At 37.9% G+C, this 20,293-nt stretch overlaps 1 protein-coding gene across 4 annotated transcripts; it reads right to left on the bottom strand.

Moving 5' to 3' along the window:
- Positions 1-669: 669 nt before the first annotated feature.
- Positions 670-19,667, bottom strand: LOC110619384 (DNA-directed RNA polymerases II, IV and V subunit 3). Of its 4 annotated transcripts, XR_006351231.1 has the most exons (5): positions 19,153-19,667; positions 18,825-19,062; positions 1,021-1,261; positions 860-979; positions 670-827 (listed from the first exon to the last, which is right to left on the bottom strand). XR_006351231.1 is itself a non-coding variant. In XM_021762796.2 (4 exons), the coding sequence occupies exons 1-4, from the start codon at positions 19,596-19,598 to the stop codon at positions 960-962; spliced, it is 945 nt and encodes a 314-aa protein (XP_021618488.1). In that variant the 5' UTR covers positions 19,599-19,667; the 3' UTR covers positions 670-959. The 4 variants fall into 4 exon arrangements, 2 of the variants coding, with proteins under 2 accessions (XP_021618488.1, XP_021618487.1); XR_002488668.2 differs by having other exon boundaries at positions 860-1,261; XM_021762796.2 differs by having other exon boundaries at positions 670-979.
- Positions 19,668-20,293: the final 626 nt, after the last annotated feature.

Below are 20,293 nucleotides of genomic sequence, written 5' to 3'. Positions count from 1 at the left end.
TAGCAGCAAGAGTAGAGTGAGGAATAGATGAACACAAACTGTACAGGAGTTCAAGGATTTAGAAGCAAGGCTTCAGGCTCGAAATAAAGAAGCAAATATGATATGAACTCATACTATACGGTTAATGTAAAATTAATCATCACATACCCGTAAATAAAAGAATCTCCTGACAGGAGAATTCAGGCACTTCATTAGTAAATAATACATCTATATGTGACAGTCTCAAGCTATGCCAAATATAGTAATAAATAGTAAACCCAAATCAGAATGACCCAAGTCCATAAAGATATACACTACGCACAAACAAAATCTGTAAAGAGGCTAAGAGCACCACTATTGTCTCAAAAGGGAAAAGGACACAGCATGCAAGTCAATGGAAAATTTTGTCAGCAGAAGACGAGTAGTGCTAAATTAGAACAGTGTCTAACGAATAAATCAGAAATAACATGGCAGAAAAAAGAGGTCTATTAGCAAGTTCAAGAGGTCATTGGCCCGATAATTTAAGGGTTTTATATATATCTTTAAGTTGATACGTTAAAGAATATGCCATCAGACTCGATTATAGATACTAGGAGGCAGTACGTCGTTTCGTCTTCTAAACTTGGTCATAAATAATTCTATAATGAATCTCCATCTCTAAAACGCACGAGAACACTAAGAAGAATCCCATCTAAAAATTTGCACAGCATACATAATTCCAATGTAATATAGAAGCAATCTGGACTAGTAATTTTGGGAAGGTGGGCAGAAATCCCTAGTTAGAACACAAGATTATGTTTCATAATCATAGTGCTCTCAAAAACTAAATAAGAGGTGACCCCCCCACACTATTTAGATGTTAAAGTTCACAGATATGCACATATGTATCAAGCAGGAAAGAGGCGCAGTTAGCTCAGGATATTTAAGCTTGACAATGTGTATGAAAGCTTATCAACTTTATAGGGGCCAACACAAAGTAATCAAGTGATGACTCCATATGCAAACTGGCTTATCCTCCACGCATATGAGCACCTAGCTCACCAAACTGATCATCAGCTTCCACTGTATCCTCTGAGAGGCGAACAGCATCCAGCTTTGTTTTGAGGACTTCTATGGCATTAAGGACCAACTGAGAAGCTTTAATTGCACCAGTTGATTCAACTGTGAATATAAAACTGTCTTCCTTTGCACGGATATCCACAAGCCCTGGCTTCCCCATAGCTTCAGCTTTCTTGATCACTTCATCATCATATGTGTATGCTTCAGGATCAACCACTATAACCTAGAAAATAATCACTAAAATATAAGCACGTCCATTCAAAGTACAGATAGTAACAGCCTAGCAGATAAAAAACAAAAATAGGGCACCACAAGCAATATATGAAAGCAAATAATCTAACTTAAACATCAAGGGTACAAATTTTTAAAATCATTCATAATAGTCGTGCTGAGCATATTTTACAAAAATGCAAGAGACCACCAATGCCAAAATTAGAACAACAAAATTGTCATTCAAGAATTGTTGCCATGTAATATCAAAGGATTTACAAGTCTTAAATATTAATGCATTGTGATGTCTAACACTGCTGAAGGGCAGCAAAGGGTCCATACAGCCGACCTCAACTAACATTGTTTTTGTTGTCAAGAATTGCAACCAAATGAGTTCATTAAAGAAACAATTGAAACTAATGCTGAAAATGGATAACAATTCAACCATTCAGTAATCGGTACGAAATTTTCAATCTGGTGCAAGCTTGGGGAAATTTTCCTCTGAAGAATTTTGAGAAAGTTTTGAGTATTTTTATATTTCACTCTTAATCTTTACAATTGGTCTACATGACTATTTATACACAGAGAATCATATCTAAACAGGAAGTAAATAATCAAATAATAATTACAGAGATAATTAAGAATCCTAATCAGATCAAATCAAATCTCTAGAATTAGCTAGGATTAGTTAAATAAGTCAACATTCCCCCTCAAGTTGGTGCAAAGATGTCACACATGCCCAACTTGCAAATCAGATTATGGTAGATCTTGTTGTTAAACCCTTTAGTAAACACATCCGCAAGTTGCCCCGTAGAAGTCACATGAACTAGGCTCAAGACACCGTCTGTTAATTTTTCTTTAATGAAGTGCCGATCAATTTCAATGTGCTTGGTTCGGTCATGTTGGACTGGATTTTGTGCTATACTTATAGCAGCTTTATTGTCACAATACAAAGTTATCTTGTCTCTCTCGGACAATCTCAACTCTTCCAATAACTTCTGTAACCATAAGAGTTCACATACTCCTTGGGCCATTGCTCTGTATTCTGCTTCCGCACTTAACCGAGCAACAACACTTTATTTTTTGCTCCTCCAGGTGACAAGGTTTCCCCGCACAACTGTGCAGTAGCCAGAGGTGGATCTCCTGTCATCGAGAGATCCTGCCCAATCTGCATCTGTAAAAGTTTCAATTCGGAGATGACCATGTTTGGAGTAAAGAAGCCATTTCCCTGGCGCAGACTTTAGGTATCTCAAGATGCGAAGTACAGCTTGCATATGAGTCTCGCGAGGGTCATGCAGGAATTGGCTTACTACGCTAACAGCATAGGCTATATCCAGTCGAGTGTGTGAGAGATAAATCAACCTTCCTACCAATCTCTGATATCTTCCAATATCCACGGACGGACTCACTAGTTCCTGCTTTCAGCTTGTGATTACTTTCAATGGGAGATTCTGCTGGTTTACACCCCATCATACCAGTTTCTTCCAAAAGATCCAGAATGTACTTTCTTTGGGAGATGAAAATTCCTTTTTCTGATATAGCCACCTCGATACCTAGAAAATATTGCAGTTTTCCCAGATCTTTGATTTCAAATTCCTGGGCCAACAACCTCTTTAGTTGAGCCATTTCCTCTTTGTCATCACCTGTCACCACTATATCATCAACATACACAATAAGAAGGGTGATCTTACCCTTATGATGTTTGATAAACAGAGTGTGATCAGCATTGCTTTGTTGGTAACCAAAGGACATCATGGCTCTGCTAAACCTGTCAAACCAAGCTCTGGGAGATTGTTTTAGCCCATACAAAGCCTTTTTTAACCTGCACACCTTTCCTTGTGTCTTCTCATCAGCGAACCCAGGAGGAATTTCCATGAACACTTCTTCCTCTAAATCTCCATGGAGGAAAGCATTCTTCACATCAAACTGTTGCAAGTCCCAGTCCAAGTTGGCTGCGCAAGATAACAAAACTCTGATTGAGTTCATTTTTGCAACTGGGGCAAATGTCTCTTGGTAATCCACTCCATAGGTTTGGGTGAATCCTTTAGCAACCAATCTGGCCTTAAACCGTTCAATTGTGCCATCAGCTTTGTGTTTCACTGTGAACACCCATTTACAGCCAACGAGTTTCTTCTCAGGTGGGAGAGTGACAAGCTCCCAAGTCTCATTTTTAGCCAATGCTTTCATCTCTTCAATCATTGCTTTCTTCCATTTAGGATCTGCAAGAGCTTTCTTCCAATCCTGTGGAATAGACACAGAGGAAATAGACCAGGCAAAGGCTCTATAGGAAGGAGATAAAGATTCATAAGAAACAAAGTTAGAAATAGGGTGTTTAGTGCAAGATCTGACCCCTTTTCTTTGTGCAATAGGTTTATCTAAGTCATTGAAACATTCAAGAGTTGTGGGTAACTCACCAGAAGAAAGAGTTGTGGGTAACTCACCAGGAGAAGATTCTTAACTCTGAGTAGACTGCATAATGGCTTCTTCTGCCTTATCTCTCCTTGAATACCTTCTCAAATCTGGCTTGTCCAAATGACCAGTTCTCTCTCCCTGATTGGACATCTCCCCCTGTCTACTAGAACTCAAACTTTCTAGTTAAACCATATCATTCAGAATCACAGAATTCGGGATCACCTCTTCTTGCTCATTATTCTCCCCCTGAAGAGGTAAGTGGGTGGTGCTGAAGTAGGGTTCAGTTTCTCGGAAGGTAACATCCATACTAACGAAGTATTTCCTAGAGGGAGGATGATAACACTTGTATCCCTTCTGTGTTGGAGAATACCCAACAAACACACATTTAAGGGCCTTGGGATCCAGTTTTCCTGCCGTCCTAGTATGGACAAAGCAAATACACCCAAATACTTTTGGTGGAACAACGTATGAATTCTTCCCTTGTAGAGCCGTCAAAGGACTCATAAAGTTAAGGGTCTTGAGAGGCATTCTATTGATAAGATAAGCAGATGTAAGAATTGCATCTCCCCAATATGTTTTGGGTAGATTCATGGTGAACATAAGAGATCGAGCTACCTCCAATAGATGTCTATTTTTCCTCTCAGCAACGCCATTTTGAGCACTAGTATAAGGACAACTAGTCTGGTGTATTATCCCATTACTCTCCAAATAAGCAGAAAAGCTACTATCAATGTATTCTCTTCCATTGTCAGTTCTCAAAATTTTCACCTTAGTATCAAATTGAGTACAAACCATCTTATGAAAGGATTGAAAACAAGAAAAGACATCACTTTTAGCTTTAATCAAATAGACCCAAGTCATTCGAGTGCAACAATCAATAAAGGTGACAAACCATCGATTACCAGATAAGGAGACCGTTTGAATAGGCCCCCAAACATCAGAATGAATAGTTGCAAAAGGAATTTGACTTTTATTATGACTCAAAGGATAGGATGTTCAGTGTGTTTAGCATACTCACAAGCATCACAACATAAAGAGCCAAACTGGGTTTTAGCAAACAAATCAGGATAAAGTTTTTCTAAAACAAAAAATGATGGATGCCCTAACCGCCGGTGCCACTGTATTATTTCCTGATTGACATCCTTATTTTCTCCAAAACAGGCTTGAGATATCGAAGAAGCCGGATCACCCTCCAACATGTATAAGCCATCATGCAGCCTACCATTGCCAATCATCTTCCCTGTGCGAAGATCTTGAATAACACAATGATCAGGAAAGAATTCAATTTTACAGTTAAGAGCATTGGTGATAGCACTGACAGATAAAAGGTTGACAGGAAAGTGGGAAACATGAAGGACAGATGATAATTTAATGTTGGATGTGCAAATAACAGAACCTGTTCCGGATATGGGAGTACAAGAGCCATCAGCAATTCTGACACTATCTTTGGTTAGAGAAGGAGAATAATTGAGAAAGCCTTTATAAGAGCCTGTCATATGTCTATTCGCACCAGAATCGATAATCCATGGAACATTATTAAAAGAGGAAGCATTACCTGACTTTACAAAGTTAGATGTAGCACCAGAGGATGAAGAGGTGTCAATATGAGACAAGAGGCGCTTGAGACTCTGAAGTTCATTAAGGAAAAGGAACTTAGTCGTTGTTGTCTCCTTAAAGGGCTCCTCCATAGTTTCTGCTAACTTAGCTTGATTTCTAGAGGTACCTCGTTTTCCTCCACGACCTCTAGTGGGACGACCATGTAACTTCCAACAAGTCTCTTTGGTATGCCTTGGTTTCCCACAATAGTCACAGTGTAAGTGATCTTTCTCAGAAGTAGGAGGCTGTGGTGTGCTCAAACTGGTAGTCAACCCAGCCTTTTCAACTGGTACAGTATGGAGCATAGCATGTCGACGACTTTCCTCTTGTTGAACATGGCCATGGGCCTCTTCTAGAGAAGGAAAAGGATTTCTTCCCAACACTTGGACCCGAATTGGATCATATTCGTTATTCAACCCTTCTGCCATAGTAAAGATTTATGAACAGTGAAAGAATAGGAGGTACCCAAGGTTGTACACACAAGAAAGCCCACTTGATTCACCAAAAGACCGGGTAACAGCACGGGAGAGCCGGAAAGATGGTCGGAATCGTCGCCGGAGTGATCTGAGCGGCGAATCAGTGACAGACGATGGATCACGCGCCGGGAAGCGACAGGTCACGCGCCGGGAAGGGGTGGCGCGTGAGCCTCACGCGCAGGCTTTTCCGACGTCGGAGCTGGTCGATCGGCCGGCGGCAGTCCGGCGGTGAGAGAAAAAGAGGCTCCTAGATGGGTTAGTACCAAAATTGGTAGATCTAGGGTTTTGAAACCCTAAAAATGAAAAATTGAATTTGGACCCAAAAAATCAGGAAAAGGCTCTGATACCATGAAGAATTTTGGGAAAGTTTTGAGTATTTTTATATTTCACTCTTAATCTTTACAATTGGTCTACATGACTATTTATACACAGAGAATCATATCTAAACAGGAAGTAAATAATCAAATAATAATTACAGAGATAATTAAGGATCTTAATAAGATCAAATCAAATCTCTAGAATTAGCTAGGATTAGTTAAATAAGTCAACATCCTCAATTAGTTCACAGCAGGCTATTCATCCCTGTATAGGTAATCTCATCGATATCTTATCGCATATATGTGAAGAATCTTACGATTCTATATACACAGAAGGGGAAAAAAAAAGGCTGAGATAACACAATCATAAAGATCTTATTGATATAAAATTTTACAAACACATGTTAGCCTTCCACCTAGCACTAAGAGGAACATATCAAACATAGTATGCCACTATGTACCATAGGAAAAGCTAATTTGGCCAAATCACCTCATCAAAACCCTACCACCACCTCTCATTATAAGTTGTTAATATCAAATTATCAACCAATATAATGACGTTGAAAAGCATCAGGACATGTATGATAACATAGGACTCGAGTAATGTAAACAAAATAAAAAGCACTTATTGGAATCATATTTGCATTTGTGCTAAATCAGCCACTAATTGGTCTGACTATATCAATCCTTCACACACAACACCTCTGTGCTTTGAGATGATTTTCTCAGTTTAAGTTCAAAGCGTGCTAAGGGCTCAACAAATATCTAAGCCTACAGCACTTCCATCAAGAATACTACAGATCATGGTTTTAAATAAACACCATTATATAATGTAACAGCCGTTATTTATAGGTCTTTGACCCCCCTCCCCCTGCAGTTAGCATTACACCCGTTATTTAAAGGCAGAGAAAATTTTGTTCCTATAACAGCCGTTATACAATGGTAACTGTCGTTATTTGCCATTAGGTAACAACAGCAGTCTGTTATCTTAGATTTTTTATGCCATACAGGGTAAAAACTCATTTTGTTTTTTCCTAGATTGGGAAGTTGTTAAAGCCCCGAACTAAGGATCTCATTGCAGGCTTTTGCACAGGGTAATCCTCCTCTAGATTGGAGATTTTCCTTTGTTATTTCCTAGATTGGGAAGTTGTTAAAGCCCCGAACTAAGGATCTCATTGCAGGCTTTTGCACAGGGTAATCCTCCTCTAGATTGGAGATTTTCCTTTGTTATTGTTGTTTCCTCGCTGTGAGGAACCTATGGTGAAAAACTGGAAAAAAAAAATGATTAGTTAGAGGGAACCTTTGAACCTCAGAGCTCAGATTGATGAGAGAGCTCCAAATAGACTAAAATTCTCTGCTTGTTTTATTCCTTGAATCTCAATTATATATATAGGGAATTTAATGAGAATGCTAATTAAATCAAATAACAAACTTCCTATGATAACAGATAAAACTAATTTGAAATGATAAAACAAATCTGAAATGATAAGGATAAAAATAATCCAAAGCAGAGTTATCCAAAGAAGAGTCCCTGAGACTTAATAATTCTTCTTGCTAGCCATCTTGAGCAGAGTGATCAATCTGATTTCTTCGCTCTATACTGTCCCCACAAAAGCATTCATAAAAGAAGTTTTATGCTGTTGTATCTCCCTTTTCTCAAATTTCTATCAGAAGTTAACTATCTGTCTACAAATATCTCACTTCTTTTTTCTTAAACTAAAATCATCAACTATCCTTCTAATTCTACACATTTATATCATATAAAATTTGAGATATTTATTTTTATGTTTGGCAATTTTTACTTATTTATTGAAGAAAATAATGTTGGATGCCTAGTTTTTTTTTTTTAGTCAAATTTAGAGTATGAAGAATTATTCTTTACTATCTATATATTATCTACATTGTTATTTTAACTATAAATTAATTATTGTTAAAGATGTCTAACAATGATGGATTCAATGTCTTTATTTGACATATTAACTCTGATTATTTGATTGGGAATCTTAGTTACACCCACATCTTTAACTATCTCTTCATTTCATCAGTTTTGCAATTTTTTTTTAATAAAAATTGCATTGCGATAGGCCACCACAGTTACGTTGAAACCATTAGAGGTTTGTTCCCATGACTGCAACCGCAAATATGGCAATGACAACAATTTAAATCCATGCTACAAAAGCCAAACTAATATCAGATAAAAATCTAATAATTTACGGAATCAATCATGTAACAAAATTTAAAAAATATGAAAAAGATAAAAGGAAGAAAACAGGAATAAAGAACATAGGATAAGAGGAGAAAAGAAGAGGGAAAATCAAGGGGAGATTTGCACTGGGAGAGAGAAAATATTCTCTCATTTAGGCACCCAAAGCCAACCAGTAAAGAGGAAATACAAGAAAGCATAAGATTCAATTTGTTGCTGGAGCAGGAGGGAATGCATGTACATGTGGCTGCTGGAGAAGAAAATGGAGAGAGAGACTGTCAGAGCAATAAGTCTAATGAGACAAAAATAGACTAGAACAGAGGGTTAGGAAGAAGAAGAGAAGAAGAGAATAAGAGAATACAGAATAGAAGAAGAGAGTGTTTGGCAGAAAAAGAGTTTTTAGAGGGAAGCAGGCTATAATTGTATTCATGTATTAGAATGCTTTTACATGTGCACTATACTGAGATATATATCAGCTCTCAATAACTAATTGCCAGCCATACACTCTCTGGTTCTAACTCCAGCTATAACAACCTGCTATACAATTATTCCCTCTTATTTCTATATTTCTCCCTATAACACGTGACAATTCCCTCTGGTTGAGAACTTTCTTGACCCCAAAAAAGGGAAATATGAGGAAACTGTGCAATAATAAAAGCTCTATCTTCCCAGATGGCATCTTTCGGAGGAAGATTGTATCACTTGATTAATCCCTGTTCAACATATCAGCTCCCCTGAGAATAGTTCCAGTTTGCAACACCTTCTTAGGAGCCATAATGAAGTCATCGTCTTGGAGTTGTGGTAATGAAGTGGAGGTAGAAATTGAGTTCTCCACTTTTTTCTTGAGCAAGGACACATGGAAAACAAGACGAATTGAAGATTCAGGAGGAAGCTCCAGCTTGTAGGCTACCAGGCCTATTATGGCAAGGATCTTTAATGGCCCATAGTAATTAGCAGATAACCATAGGGAAGCTAGGAGGTGGATAGTCATAAAGTGCTTTGAAGGGAGATATTTTTATAAAACTATGAGGTGAGGAATTATAGCACCATTCAGCCACAGGAAGCCATTGAGTTGAGCTCAATTACAGGGTTTCAGGTGAAACATGCACCTTAGGTAATTTTCCAAACATTGATTAACCCTCTCAGTTTGCCTATCAGATTAGGATGATAGACTGAATTAAAGGCTAACTTGACCTCTAAGGACTTAAACAGGTGCTGCCCAAACAAGCTAGTATTATAGTATTGGGAATGCCATGAAGTTTGTAAATGTTATTCATAAATAAATGAGCCACTTTAGTTGCTAAAAAGGGATGAGTGAGCGGCAAAAAGTGAGCCAGTTTGGTTAGCCTGCAAACCACTACTAGTATTGTGTCCTTCCCTTTTGACTTATGCAACCCTTCAACAAAATCCATAGAGAGTTCTTGCCAAGCCTAAGTAGGAATTGGCAAAGGTTGCAATAAACTTGGATAAGGACAATGCTCACTTTTGCATCTTGCACATATTTCATATTGCTTGACCTAGTCCATAACCCTAACATACCAAGCCAATAGAAATACCTTTTGAGCTTCAAGTAAGTGGCATGCACTCCAGAATGACCCCCCTACTGATAAATTATTATAAGAATCCAGCAAGTGATGTCTGAGGGTTGTGTTGACTCCCACAACATTCTATTTTTGTAATACAGCATTCCATTCTTTAGCTGGTAATTAGTAACAATAGTAGGAGCAATAGATAAATGTTGGATCAATTCATTGGCCTTTGTATCCCCTTCATAGTTGTTTTCCAAATGTTGCATCCAGGATGGAACAACTACTGATTGAGAAGTACACAATTGTTGCTCATTCAAGTCGGTAGGCCTCTGGAAAGAGCATCAGCCATCTTGTTTTCCCCTCCCCTTCTTCACAAAATCTTGTAATCAAGTAGCAGTAGCTTTGAGATGTCCCTCTGCTGCAGATTGGCGTGGAATCTTTGTTCCAAGAGGTATTTAATACTCTCATGATCTGTTTTGATGAAAAATTGTCTTTGCTCTAAGTAGTGTCTCAATTTGCTAACTGCAAAGATTATAGCCAACAACTCCCTTTTACAGACTGAGAGCCTAGTTTCTTAGCCCAAATGCTTTAGAAATATAAGTTATAGGGTGTCCTTGCTACTGAAGAACAACACCCTGTTACACACAAGAGAAAGAAATTTAGAAAGACTTAAGAATTGGAAGGAAAGACTGTTAAAGATAGTTAGACAGTTACAAGTCAGTTTGTATATAACTACCTCACTTCCAGCTCACTATAAAGATTGCTAGTTGAGTAATAATGGGCATCTTTCTTAGATCAATGAAGAATTATCTCTCTCTCTCTCTCAAATACTTCTCATCTCTTCTCTCTCTATATATTCTTTCTCTTCTCCTTAAAACTCTTCTTCTTTCTTCTAATTCTATGGTTACCGAGACCCACAATTAAGGTTTCTGTGACAAATTAGTACCAGAGCATTGTAATGAAGCGGACCGAGAAATTTTTGCAACCCTAGGAGTCGCAAGATGACTAGAAGTGTGGTGGTAACTCCAGAAGCCGTCAAGGTCGCGGAATTGGAAGAGCAATTGAGAATTCTGCAATTGGCGGTACAAAAGAATACAGGAGACTTGGAAACATTGAAGGAGACCATCAGCAAATATGATGTTGAGTGTAGCGGATTTAGGGACGAGGTGCAAGCCTTTATGGGGGTGGTGTTGAAGGATATGCAAGCCAGGGACAGAGGAAAGTGTAGCAGTTCGGAAGGGACTCAAGAAAACAGAGTCATGGAGGGAGAGTTTCCAGAAAACATGGGATTGCTTTCCAAACCCAATTTTGGGTCTGCCAAAGATCAAGGTAACTCGGTAAATTTCCCTACTACTGAACCTATGTTGCTGAAGATAGAATTGATTGCTTTTGAAGGGAAAGAACCTAGGGCTTGGCTTAGAAAATGTGTCAAATACTTTGAAGTTTATAAGGTTTAGATTTTCAACAGCATTAAACATAAGAATGGAAGTGATTTTCAAACTCCACTCTTCTGCATTGAAGTATCTGCACCACAAACAGAAGAAGAATAGTTATTTGTTATGTCCCAGTAAGAAGATATGCCTAATGAACTGAAGAAACTCCTTGAGAAGTATAAAGGAGTATTTGAAGAACATAAAGCACTGCCTCTTTTCAGAAGTTATAATCACTCAATTCCTCTACAATCGGCAGCTCAACCAATCAGGCCTTACAGATACCCTCACTTTCAGAAGACTAAGATAGAAAAACTTATTGCTAAAATGCTTGAGAATCCTATAATTCAACCAAGAACTAACCCCTACAAAAGCCCAATGCTTTTAGTGAAGAGAAAGGATGGCATTTGGAGGTTCTGTGCAGGTTATAGGAGGTTGAATGATCTCACAAGCAAGGACAAATTTCCTATTCCAATCATCGATGACCTGGATGAGCTCCATGGGGCTGCTGTATTTTCCAAGATTGACTTGAGGGCTGATTATCATCAAACAAGAATGCAGCCAGAGAACATTTCAAAAACAACATTTAGAACACACCATGGCTACTTTGAATTTAAGGCGATGCCATTTGTGTTACTAATGCACCAGCTACATTTCAAGCACTCATGAATCACATTTTTCAACCTTACCTAAAGAAATTTGTCCTAGTCTTTTTTGATGACATATTAGTATACAGCCCTAACATGGAAGAACATCTGAAACACTTGGAATCAGTCTTTCAAATACTACAGACACAACAATTATTTGCTAAAATATCTAAACGTTCCTTTGCCCAAGCTAAGGTTGAATATTTAGGGCACATCATCTCAGGAAAGGGAGTGGCTACAGATTCTAAGAAGGTTGCTGCAATGACTTCATGGCCTATTCCACAATCTATCCAAGAGCTAAGGAGTTTTCTTGACCTCACAGGCTATAATAGAAAGTTCATTCATCATTATGGCTCCATCTGCAAATCCCTAACAGACTTGCTTAAGAAAGATGCCTTCTTATGGGGTGAAACTGCTCAGAAAGCCTTTGAGGATCTTAGAACAGCCATGACTCAAGCCCCAGTTCTAGCCTTACCTAATTTCTCACAGCCATTTGTCATTGAGACTGATGCAAGCAATATGGGAATAGGTGCGCCTTACCTGATTTCTCACAGCCATTTGTCATTGAGACTGATGCAAGAAATATGGGAATAGGTGCACCTTACCTGATTTCTAACAGCCATTTGTCATTGAGATTGATGCAAGCAATATGGGAATAGGTGCAGTACTACACCAGAATGGCCACTCAATTGCCTTCATCTCTAAAGCTTTCGGGCTTAGAAATCTACAGCTCTCAATCTATGAGGAGCTTCTTGCAATCACTTTTGTTTTTTCCAAGTGGAGGCATTATTTGGAGCAAGATACATTTCTAATCAAGACTGAGCAAAAGTTACACACCAATTTGCAGGAAAAAGGGGTGAGCAAACTGTTAGGGTTGGATTACAAAATCCTTTACAAAAAAGGAGTAGAAAACAAAGTAGCTGATGCACTTTCCAAAAAACCTTTAATGGAAGAAAGTCGTTCCTATGCTCTAATGTCCTCTCCTATTCCTTCCTGGATAACAACCAGGAGATGTCAAAGCCACTGAGATGATTCAGCAATTAGCAATCAATACAATTGCCTGCCCATGGTATGAACTTAAGAAGGGACTGCTGTATTATAAAGGCAAACTTTACATCGGAAACAGGGGTGATTTAAGGAACAAACTCCTCCAACAATACCATGATTCGGCCTTAGGTGGTCACTCTAGAATCCAACCCACCCATGTAAGGCTTAGAAGACACTTCTTCTAGCCTGGACGTCCTCTGTCACAATTTGGACGTCCTCTATCACAACTTGGATACAGTAGTGTGATGCCTGGCCTGGACTCGTCCTCTGTCACAACTTGGATACAGCAGTGTGATGTCTAGCCTGGACTCATCCTCTGTCACAACTTGGATACAGCAGTGTGATGCCTGGCCTGGACTCATCCTCTGTCACAACTTGGATACAGCAGTGTGATGTTTGTGCTAGATGCAAGAGTAGTCATACAGCCCCTGCCGGACTTTTACAACCACTGCCTATTCCGAAGCAAGCTTGGCAGCATATCTCAATGGACTTCATTGAGCAATTTCCAAAATCTAGTAAGGATGTGATTTTGGTAGTTATCTACACATGACTAAATATGGTCACTTTTTAGCCCCATCACAACCCCTTATTGCTGCTTCTATTGCTAAAGTCTTTCTAGATCATGTGTTCAAACTCCGTGGCATCCCTGAATCTATTGTCTCTTACAGAGATAAAATGTTTACCAGCCTATTTTGGAAGGAGTTATTCAGATTGCTAGGAACTAAACTAGCCTACTCCACTGCATATCACCCTCAATCACTCTCAATCAAATGGCCAAACTGAGAGGTTGAATCAATACCTTGAAAACTATCAAAGATGCATGACTCATCACCAACCTTCCTCATGGATTAAGTGGCTGCCCTTGCTGAGTGGTGGTATACTTCCAACCACCATAGTAGCCTGAAGATGATACCATTTGAAGCACTTTATGGGTGTTCCCACCTACTGTTCCAGCATTAAGAGAGGAGGTAACTGCTGTCAAAGCTGTCTCTAATTTGTTGCAAAGTAGACAAAATATGTTGAGTCTTTTGAAGGAAAACTTACTCCAAGCACAGCAAAGAATGAAATAGCAAGCAGATAAAAAGAGGTTGGACAAGAGCTTTCAAGTGGGGGATTGGGTTTACTTAAGGTTGCAACCCTACACATAGACTTCTCTGGCTATCAAAAAGTCATTAAAGCTGGTTGCCAAGTTCTATGGGCCCTTTGAAATAGTGGCTAAAGTAGGAGAGGTGGCTTACAAGTTGCAGTTACCAATAGAATGTACTATCCACCCCGAGTTTCATGCATCACTTTTGAAGAAGTTGGAACCATAAATCACTCCAATACTACAGCTTCCCATACTCACAGAAGGTTTTTTCACTAAAGTAACACCAAAAGAATAGCTGCAAACCAGAACAATAGACAGAAAAGGGCATACTATCTTTCAAGGACTCATGAAGTGGAAGAACTTGTCAGTGGAGGAGGCAACTTGGGAAGATAAGAATTTCATCCAATCTCAATTCCCACACTTCCAACCTTCTTGGGGACAAGAAGGTCCTCAAGAGATTTAGAAAGACCATTAAAGATAGTTAGACAGTTATAAGTCAGTTAGTGTATAACTACTTCACTTCCAGCTCACTATAAAGACTGATAGCTGAGTAGTAATGGCATCTTTCTTAGATCAATGAAGAATTATCTCTTTCTCTCTCTTCTCCCTATAACTCTTCTTTCTTCTAATTCTATGGTTATCGAGACCCACAATTAGGATTTCTGTGACACACCCATTCCCCAATTACTTGCATCAATTACCACAATGAATGGGAGGGAAAAATCTAGCAAAGCTAAAACAGGAGCTTCAATCATTCTTTGCTTAAGTCGTTCAAAGGCTTATTGGGTTTCCTCACTCCATTTAAAGACATTCTTCTTCAATAGATTAGTTCAGGGTCTACAAATGATGCCATAGTCACTAATAAACTTTCTATAGTACCCTGTGAGCCCCAAAAAGCTTCTTAGGTCCTTAAGTGACTGTGGTTTGGGCCAATGGATCATAACCTCTATCTTGACAGGACCAATACACACTCCCTGCTCAAAGATATGCCCAAGATACTCAATTTGATGTTGTATAAAGAAGCATTTAGAAAGTTTAGCAAACAATTGTTGGTTTGCTAACACCTGGAATGCAGCTTCCAAGTGCTGAAGGTGCTCTGCCATGCTGCTATTGTGAACTAAGATGTCATCAAATAACACCATCACAAATTTTCTAAGGACTGAGATAAATGGTTCATCAAGGCTCGAAAGGTGGCAAAGGCATTGGTTAATCCAAAGTGCATAACCTTGAATTCAAAATGGTTGTGGCGTGTTTTAAAAGCAGTTTTAGGGATGTATACTGCTCCATTTTTATGTGGCGATAATAAGCCTTTAAGTCAATTTTAGAAAACACCCTAGCTCCTCTCAATTCATCCAAAAGGTCATCAATGATGGACATAGAAAATTTATCTTTAACAGTCACTTCATTTAACTTCCTATAGTCCACACAAAGCCTCCAAGTCCCATCCTTCTTTTAACCAATAATGCAGGTGAGGCATAAGGGCTGGCACTAAGCTGAATAATGGAGGATTGCAGCATATTATCTACCAATTTCTCAATTTCATTCTTCTGGTTTTGGGGATATTTGAAGGGTCTTACATTTATAGGTGGGGTGTTTGGCTGGAGTGGAGTGGAATGGAATGGTTATAATCTCTATAAGGTGGTAAGCCTTGAAGTTCATCCAAAATTGGTTGGTACTATTGCAGTAACCTTTGCAGTGCTTCATTCTCATAAGTAATAATAGTCAACACAGTAACAGGTTGTATAGCAGGATGATTATCACTCCCTAGGAAGCCATTATCTGGTCTGTAGTCTGCCAAATACAGAAAATTGGCGTTTATAAATCCACCTCATTTCTTTGAAATGGATTTTCAAAATACCATAACCCAGACTTCAGTGATCCTTCCCCAATCCCTTGTAACAATATCGGTTTTTTGTTGTCTAGTAATAGTAATTGTTGAGGCTTCAAATCAAATCAAACAGGATTATGGGTTCTCAACCAATTTACCCCCAATATCATATCAAATCCTCCCAATTCTAGTGTTTTTATATCAAACTGGAACTTATACTTTTGCATCTTCCACTTGAATTCAAGGCTTATGTGATCACAACATAATTTCCTTCTATCTTCTATTGTAACAGCAGAGGGAGGTATAGCTACCAATCCCAATTTCATCTCCAATGATGCCTTTTTATCTAGGAAGCTGGTTGTACTGCCACTATCAATGAAAATCACCAATTGTCTATTTTTATGAAATCCCAAAATCCAGATTGTATCCACCCCAAAGCTACACCTCCAAGGCATGCACCAAGAATGTTGCTTCACCCACATTATCCTCCACTTCAACTCCATTGACTTCATACCATTCTTCCTTCATCCCATCCCATCTCGTCTCCTTCCTTTTCTTCTAGACTGATGGCATCCTTTGACTTCTGTTTACATTGATGACCAGGGAAGTATCTATCCCCACATCTGAAGCAAGGTTTAGGTGGTTGTTTGGTTGGAATTTGGGAAGTTTTTGAGGCTATGGTTGTGTTTGAGGAGGCTGGATGGGAAGTGTGAGGAGTAACTGAATTGTTGCTATTAGGACCTTTGAAATTAGACAAGGCAGGTTTTTGGTTTGAACTATAGGTCTTGGATGGGTATTGATATGAATGATTTGGTTTAGGATAGGTGTTTGTGGAATTGGATGAAGTTGTTTGGCTAGCGATCGTGCTTTTAAAGGTTTCAAAGGTACTGGTTAAGCTCCCTTTAATTTTACCTTTATCTACCTTTATCTAACAATCGTTCCAGCAATTTGGCTATATCAACACTTTGGGATAATGAAACAGATTTCATCATCTTCACCATCAGTCTAATTCCATCCTTAAGCCCTCCAATAAATCTAGAAAGAAAGTAAGATTCTCCCAATTCTAGAATTAACCTTTCCAATCTAATTCTCGTATCCTCAAATTCATCCTGGTATTCTTCGACAGAATTTTCCTATATCAACTTCATAAATCCTTCTACTGTATCCTCTAATCCCTCGCCTCCAAATCTACTATAGATTCCTCTCTCATACTTATCCCAATTAGGTTCTCTTCCCTTGTTCCAATTATGAAACCATGCATCAACCTTATCCATCAAGAATAGGCTTGCTAATTGTACTCTTTGCCCCATAGGAACTCAGTAAATCTTGAAATACTTCACAAGTTTCCTCAACCAAGCCCTGGGCTCTTTTCCTTCGAATGACCAGCTCTTTGGCAGCATTTGGGTCACATCATTGGAAAGAGGATTGATAAAAGGGAAGACAGGTTGGGAACCGGGAATACCTTTATCACGTGCTGGAGTTTTCTGAAACAGATTGTGAAGCCTTGTTTCCACCTTCACTGTAACTACCGACCTCCTTGCCTTTTTCCACTACATGTTTAATCATCAGGGGTCGCAATTCATCCAAGATCACATTGGTATCCCAAGAGTTCTTCATTACTTCATCTTTAAATTCACTATGTTTCTGGGTATTCTCCTGTAGCATTCTAAGCTATTCTTCTAGTTCCGCAATCTTCACCATCTCCTAACTCACGACAAGTAATCGAGTCATGATTCCAATTCTTAGGAAGCAATAACCCAATGAACCTCTGGCTCTTATACCAAATGTTAGAGCAATAGCTCTAACGAGACAAAAATAAACTAGAACAAAGGGTTAGGAAGAAGAAGAGAAGAAGAGATTAGAAAATAAAAGAGAGTGTTTGGCAGGAAGGGAAGCATGCTATAATTGTATTCACATATTAGAATGCTTTACATGAGCACTGTAATGAGATAATATATCATCTCTCAATAACTACTTGCCAGCTACACACTCTTTGGTTATAACAACCTCTAGCTCTAGCTATTAGAACCTGCTATACAATTATTCCTTCTTATTTCTATATTTCTCCTATAACACGTGAAAGAGACATGTGGCTTGGGTCATTTACTAGAGATGAAATGTCTAGCAGTAAACACAGGGAGAGAGTAGCTGGTTAAGGGTGTGCCTTGTTAGTGTTTTCTTTTGAGGTAGAGTTGTTCTGCGCAGGATTGAATCCTAGTGGGTGTATTTCAACCATCTATCATTTCATTTCTTTCTTTGTTTGAGTTGTAACACGGAGTAGTACTATTGAATTATATACTTTTTTTTTTCTGAGAATCAATAACAGTTTATAACTTCATTACAATTTTTGTTATTTGGTTTTTATTCCTTTATCTACCACAGCTAATAATTTCAAACGACCAATCAATATATCATAAGGTGGCTAACAGCGAAACAACTTTTTTTTTTCATTATCATATATCTAAAGCACATAACAGCTTAATAATAAAAATTGGATCATACAACATAAATATTGCACAAAGAGAAATGATTTGGCAGTCTGTGCATTAAAAAATAACAAAGATCTAAATGCCATGTACTTCTTATCCTTCTCCTTCCTTTTTGACTCAGGAAGTACAGTTAAGAATTTATATTAGGTAGCAAGGTGACAGTAATCATATAAATACGCTCCAACTAAAAAAAAAGGAAATAATAATAACAACAAAAAAAGGGTAATTTATAGCTAAGTTCCTGAGTTTTGCCAAAACCCACAAGTTAGCCCCTATTTAAAGTTTGTGTAACAATTAAATCCTGTCATAGTGATTAGGATAGAATGCGGCTACAATTAAGGAATTGATTTATTTTATTTATAGTATATATGCCCCAATTGATTTGTAGGAAATCATCAACCATCTTTCTCTCAAAATCTCACTTTCTCTCTTCCTTTTCATCACTGTTTCACCTAGAATGCCCCATTTGCAGAAAATGTGGTATTAAATAGTAAAAACAAAATGAACAAGCTCACCTGTTGGGTATTAGGATCAAAGTCAAACACTTTGGTAGGACTACTTTCAACCCAACTAATTTTTTCCTCTAGTGTCAAAGTTTCCATCAAATCCTCATTGATATGAATCTCTGGTTCATACATGAAAGTGACAGTTGCCGCTGGCGACCATTTTGCGTGATCCTTACCGATCCCTTTTCTGGCAATGGCCCTTAGTCTTAGTTCCTGGCCACGGCGAAGCTTCACAATGATGATTCCCCTATACACAAAATACCCAAACAAACAAATCACTAAAAATAACCAAAAAATAAAAACAACAAAAATGACAAAAAAGAAATTCTCAAATTACTTCTGCTCAGAGGAATCATAGCCCGCAGAATCGGAGAAATCCACAGGAACCACAGAGTGATCAGAGCTGTACAGGTCCTTGCTGGAGACGTCTAGGGTTTGGTCAGTGATACATTTGGCACGCAGATGAAACTCGACTGAGCAATACTCGCACTGGCCATCACCATCACAGGCGTCACAGTCGCGGGAAAAGCGCATGCTCATGGCACGTTCGCTGGTGAGAGGAATGAGGCCAAGGCGGTGGGCAATGAACTCGTCGTTGAGGACGGAGGAGTTGACCTCGATTTCAACGAGGTCTATGGCTACGGTTGGGACCTCAGCGATCATAACGCGGCGAAGAGCATTGGCTATGGAGGCATCGGTGTCACGGAGCTCGAATTTAGCATAGTCATCTTTGAGCTCTCGGATTTTCACCCTCGGGAAGCGCTGGTATGATACCCCTTCCATTTCTCCGAGTAGGAATGAAAAGCCCGAAGGAGATGCGGGTTCTGTGTCTCTAAACCCTGAAGCTGTTAATGAACTTAATTTTGAAAAAAAGGTTATTGGGTAAATTACAACTTAGTATATATAATTTAGTAAAATTATTAATTTAGTTCCTTTATTTTTTAAAATCTTTCAATTACATTTTTTTATCTTTATATATATATTTATTTATTTATTTATTAAAATTTTTCAGTTCCATTTTTAATAATTAAATAAATCTATAAATTAATTTCTATCCTTACTAATAAATTACAGAATTGCCCATACTTTATCTCATAATAATTTTAATATGTATAAATTTTTTAATTAATATATTAAAATAAAATAATATTTTAAATTTCACTATTTTTCTTATATATATATATATTTTTTTTTAAAATCTTTCAATTACATTTTTAATAATTAAATAAATCTACAAATTAATTTCTATTGTTACTAATAAATTACTGAATTGACCGTATTTTATATAATTTTTTTAATTAATATATTAAAATAAAATAATATTTTAAATTTCATATATATATATTTTAAAATATTTCAATTACATTTTCAATAATTAAATAAATCTATAAATTAATTTCTATAGTTATTAATAAGTTACAGAATTACCCGTACTTGACTTCATATTAATTTTAATATGTATAAATTTTTTAATTAAT

Source organism: Manihot esculenta, chromosome 7 (assembly GCF_001659605.2).
Source record: "Manihot esculenta cultivar AM560-2 chromosome 7, M.esculenta_v8, whole genome shotgun sequence".
In the NCBI taxonomy this organism is placed as follows: Eukaryota; Viridiplantae; Streptophyta; class Magnoliopsida; order Malpighiales; family Euphorbiaceae; genus Manihot; species Manihot esculenta.
This window is presented reverse-complemented; position numbering and strand designations above follow the sequence as displayed.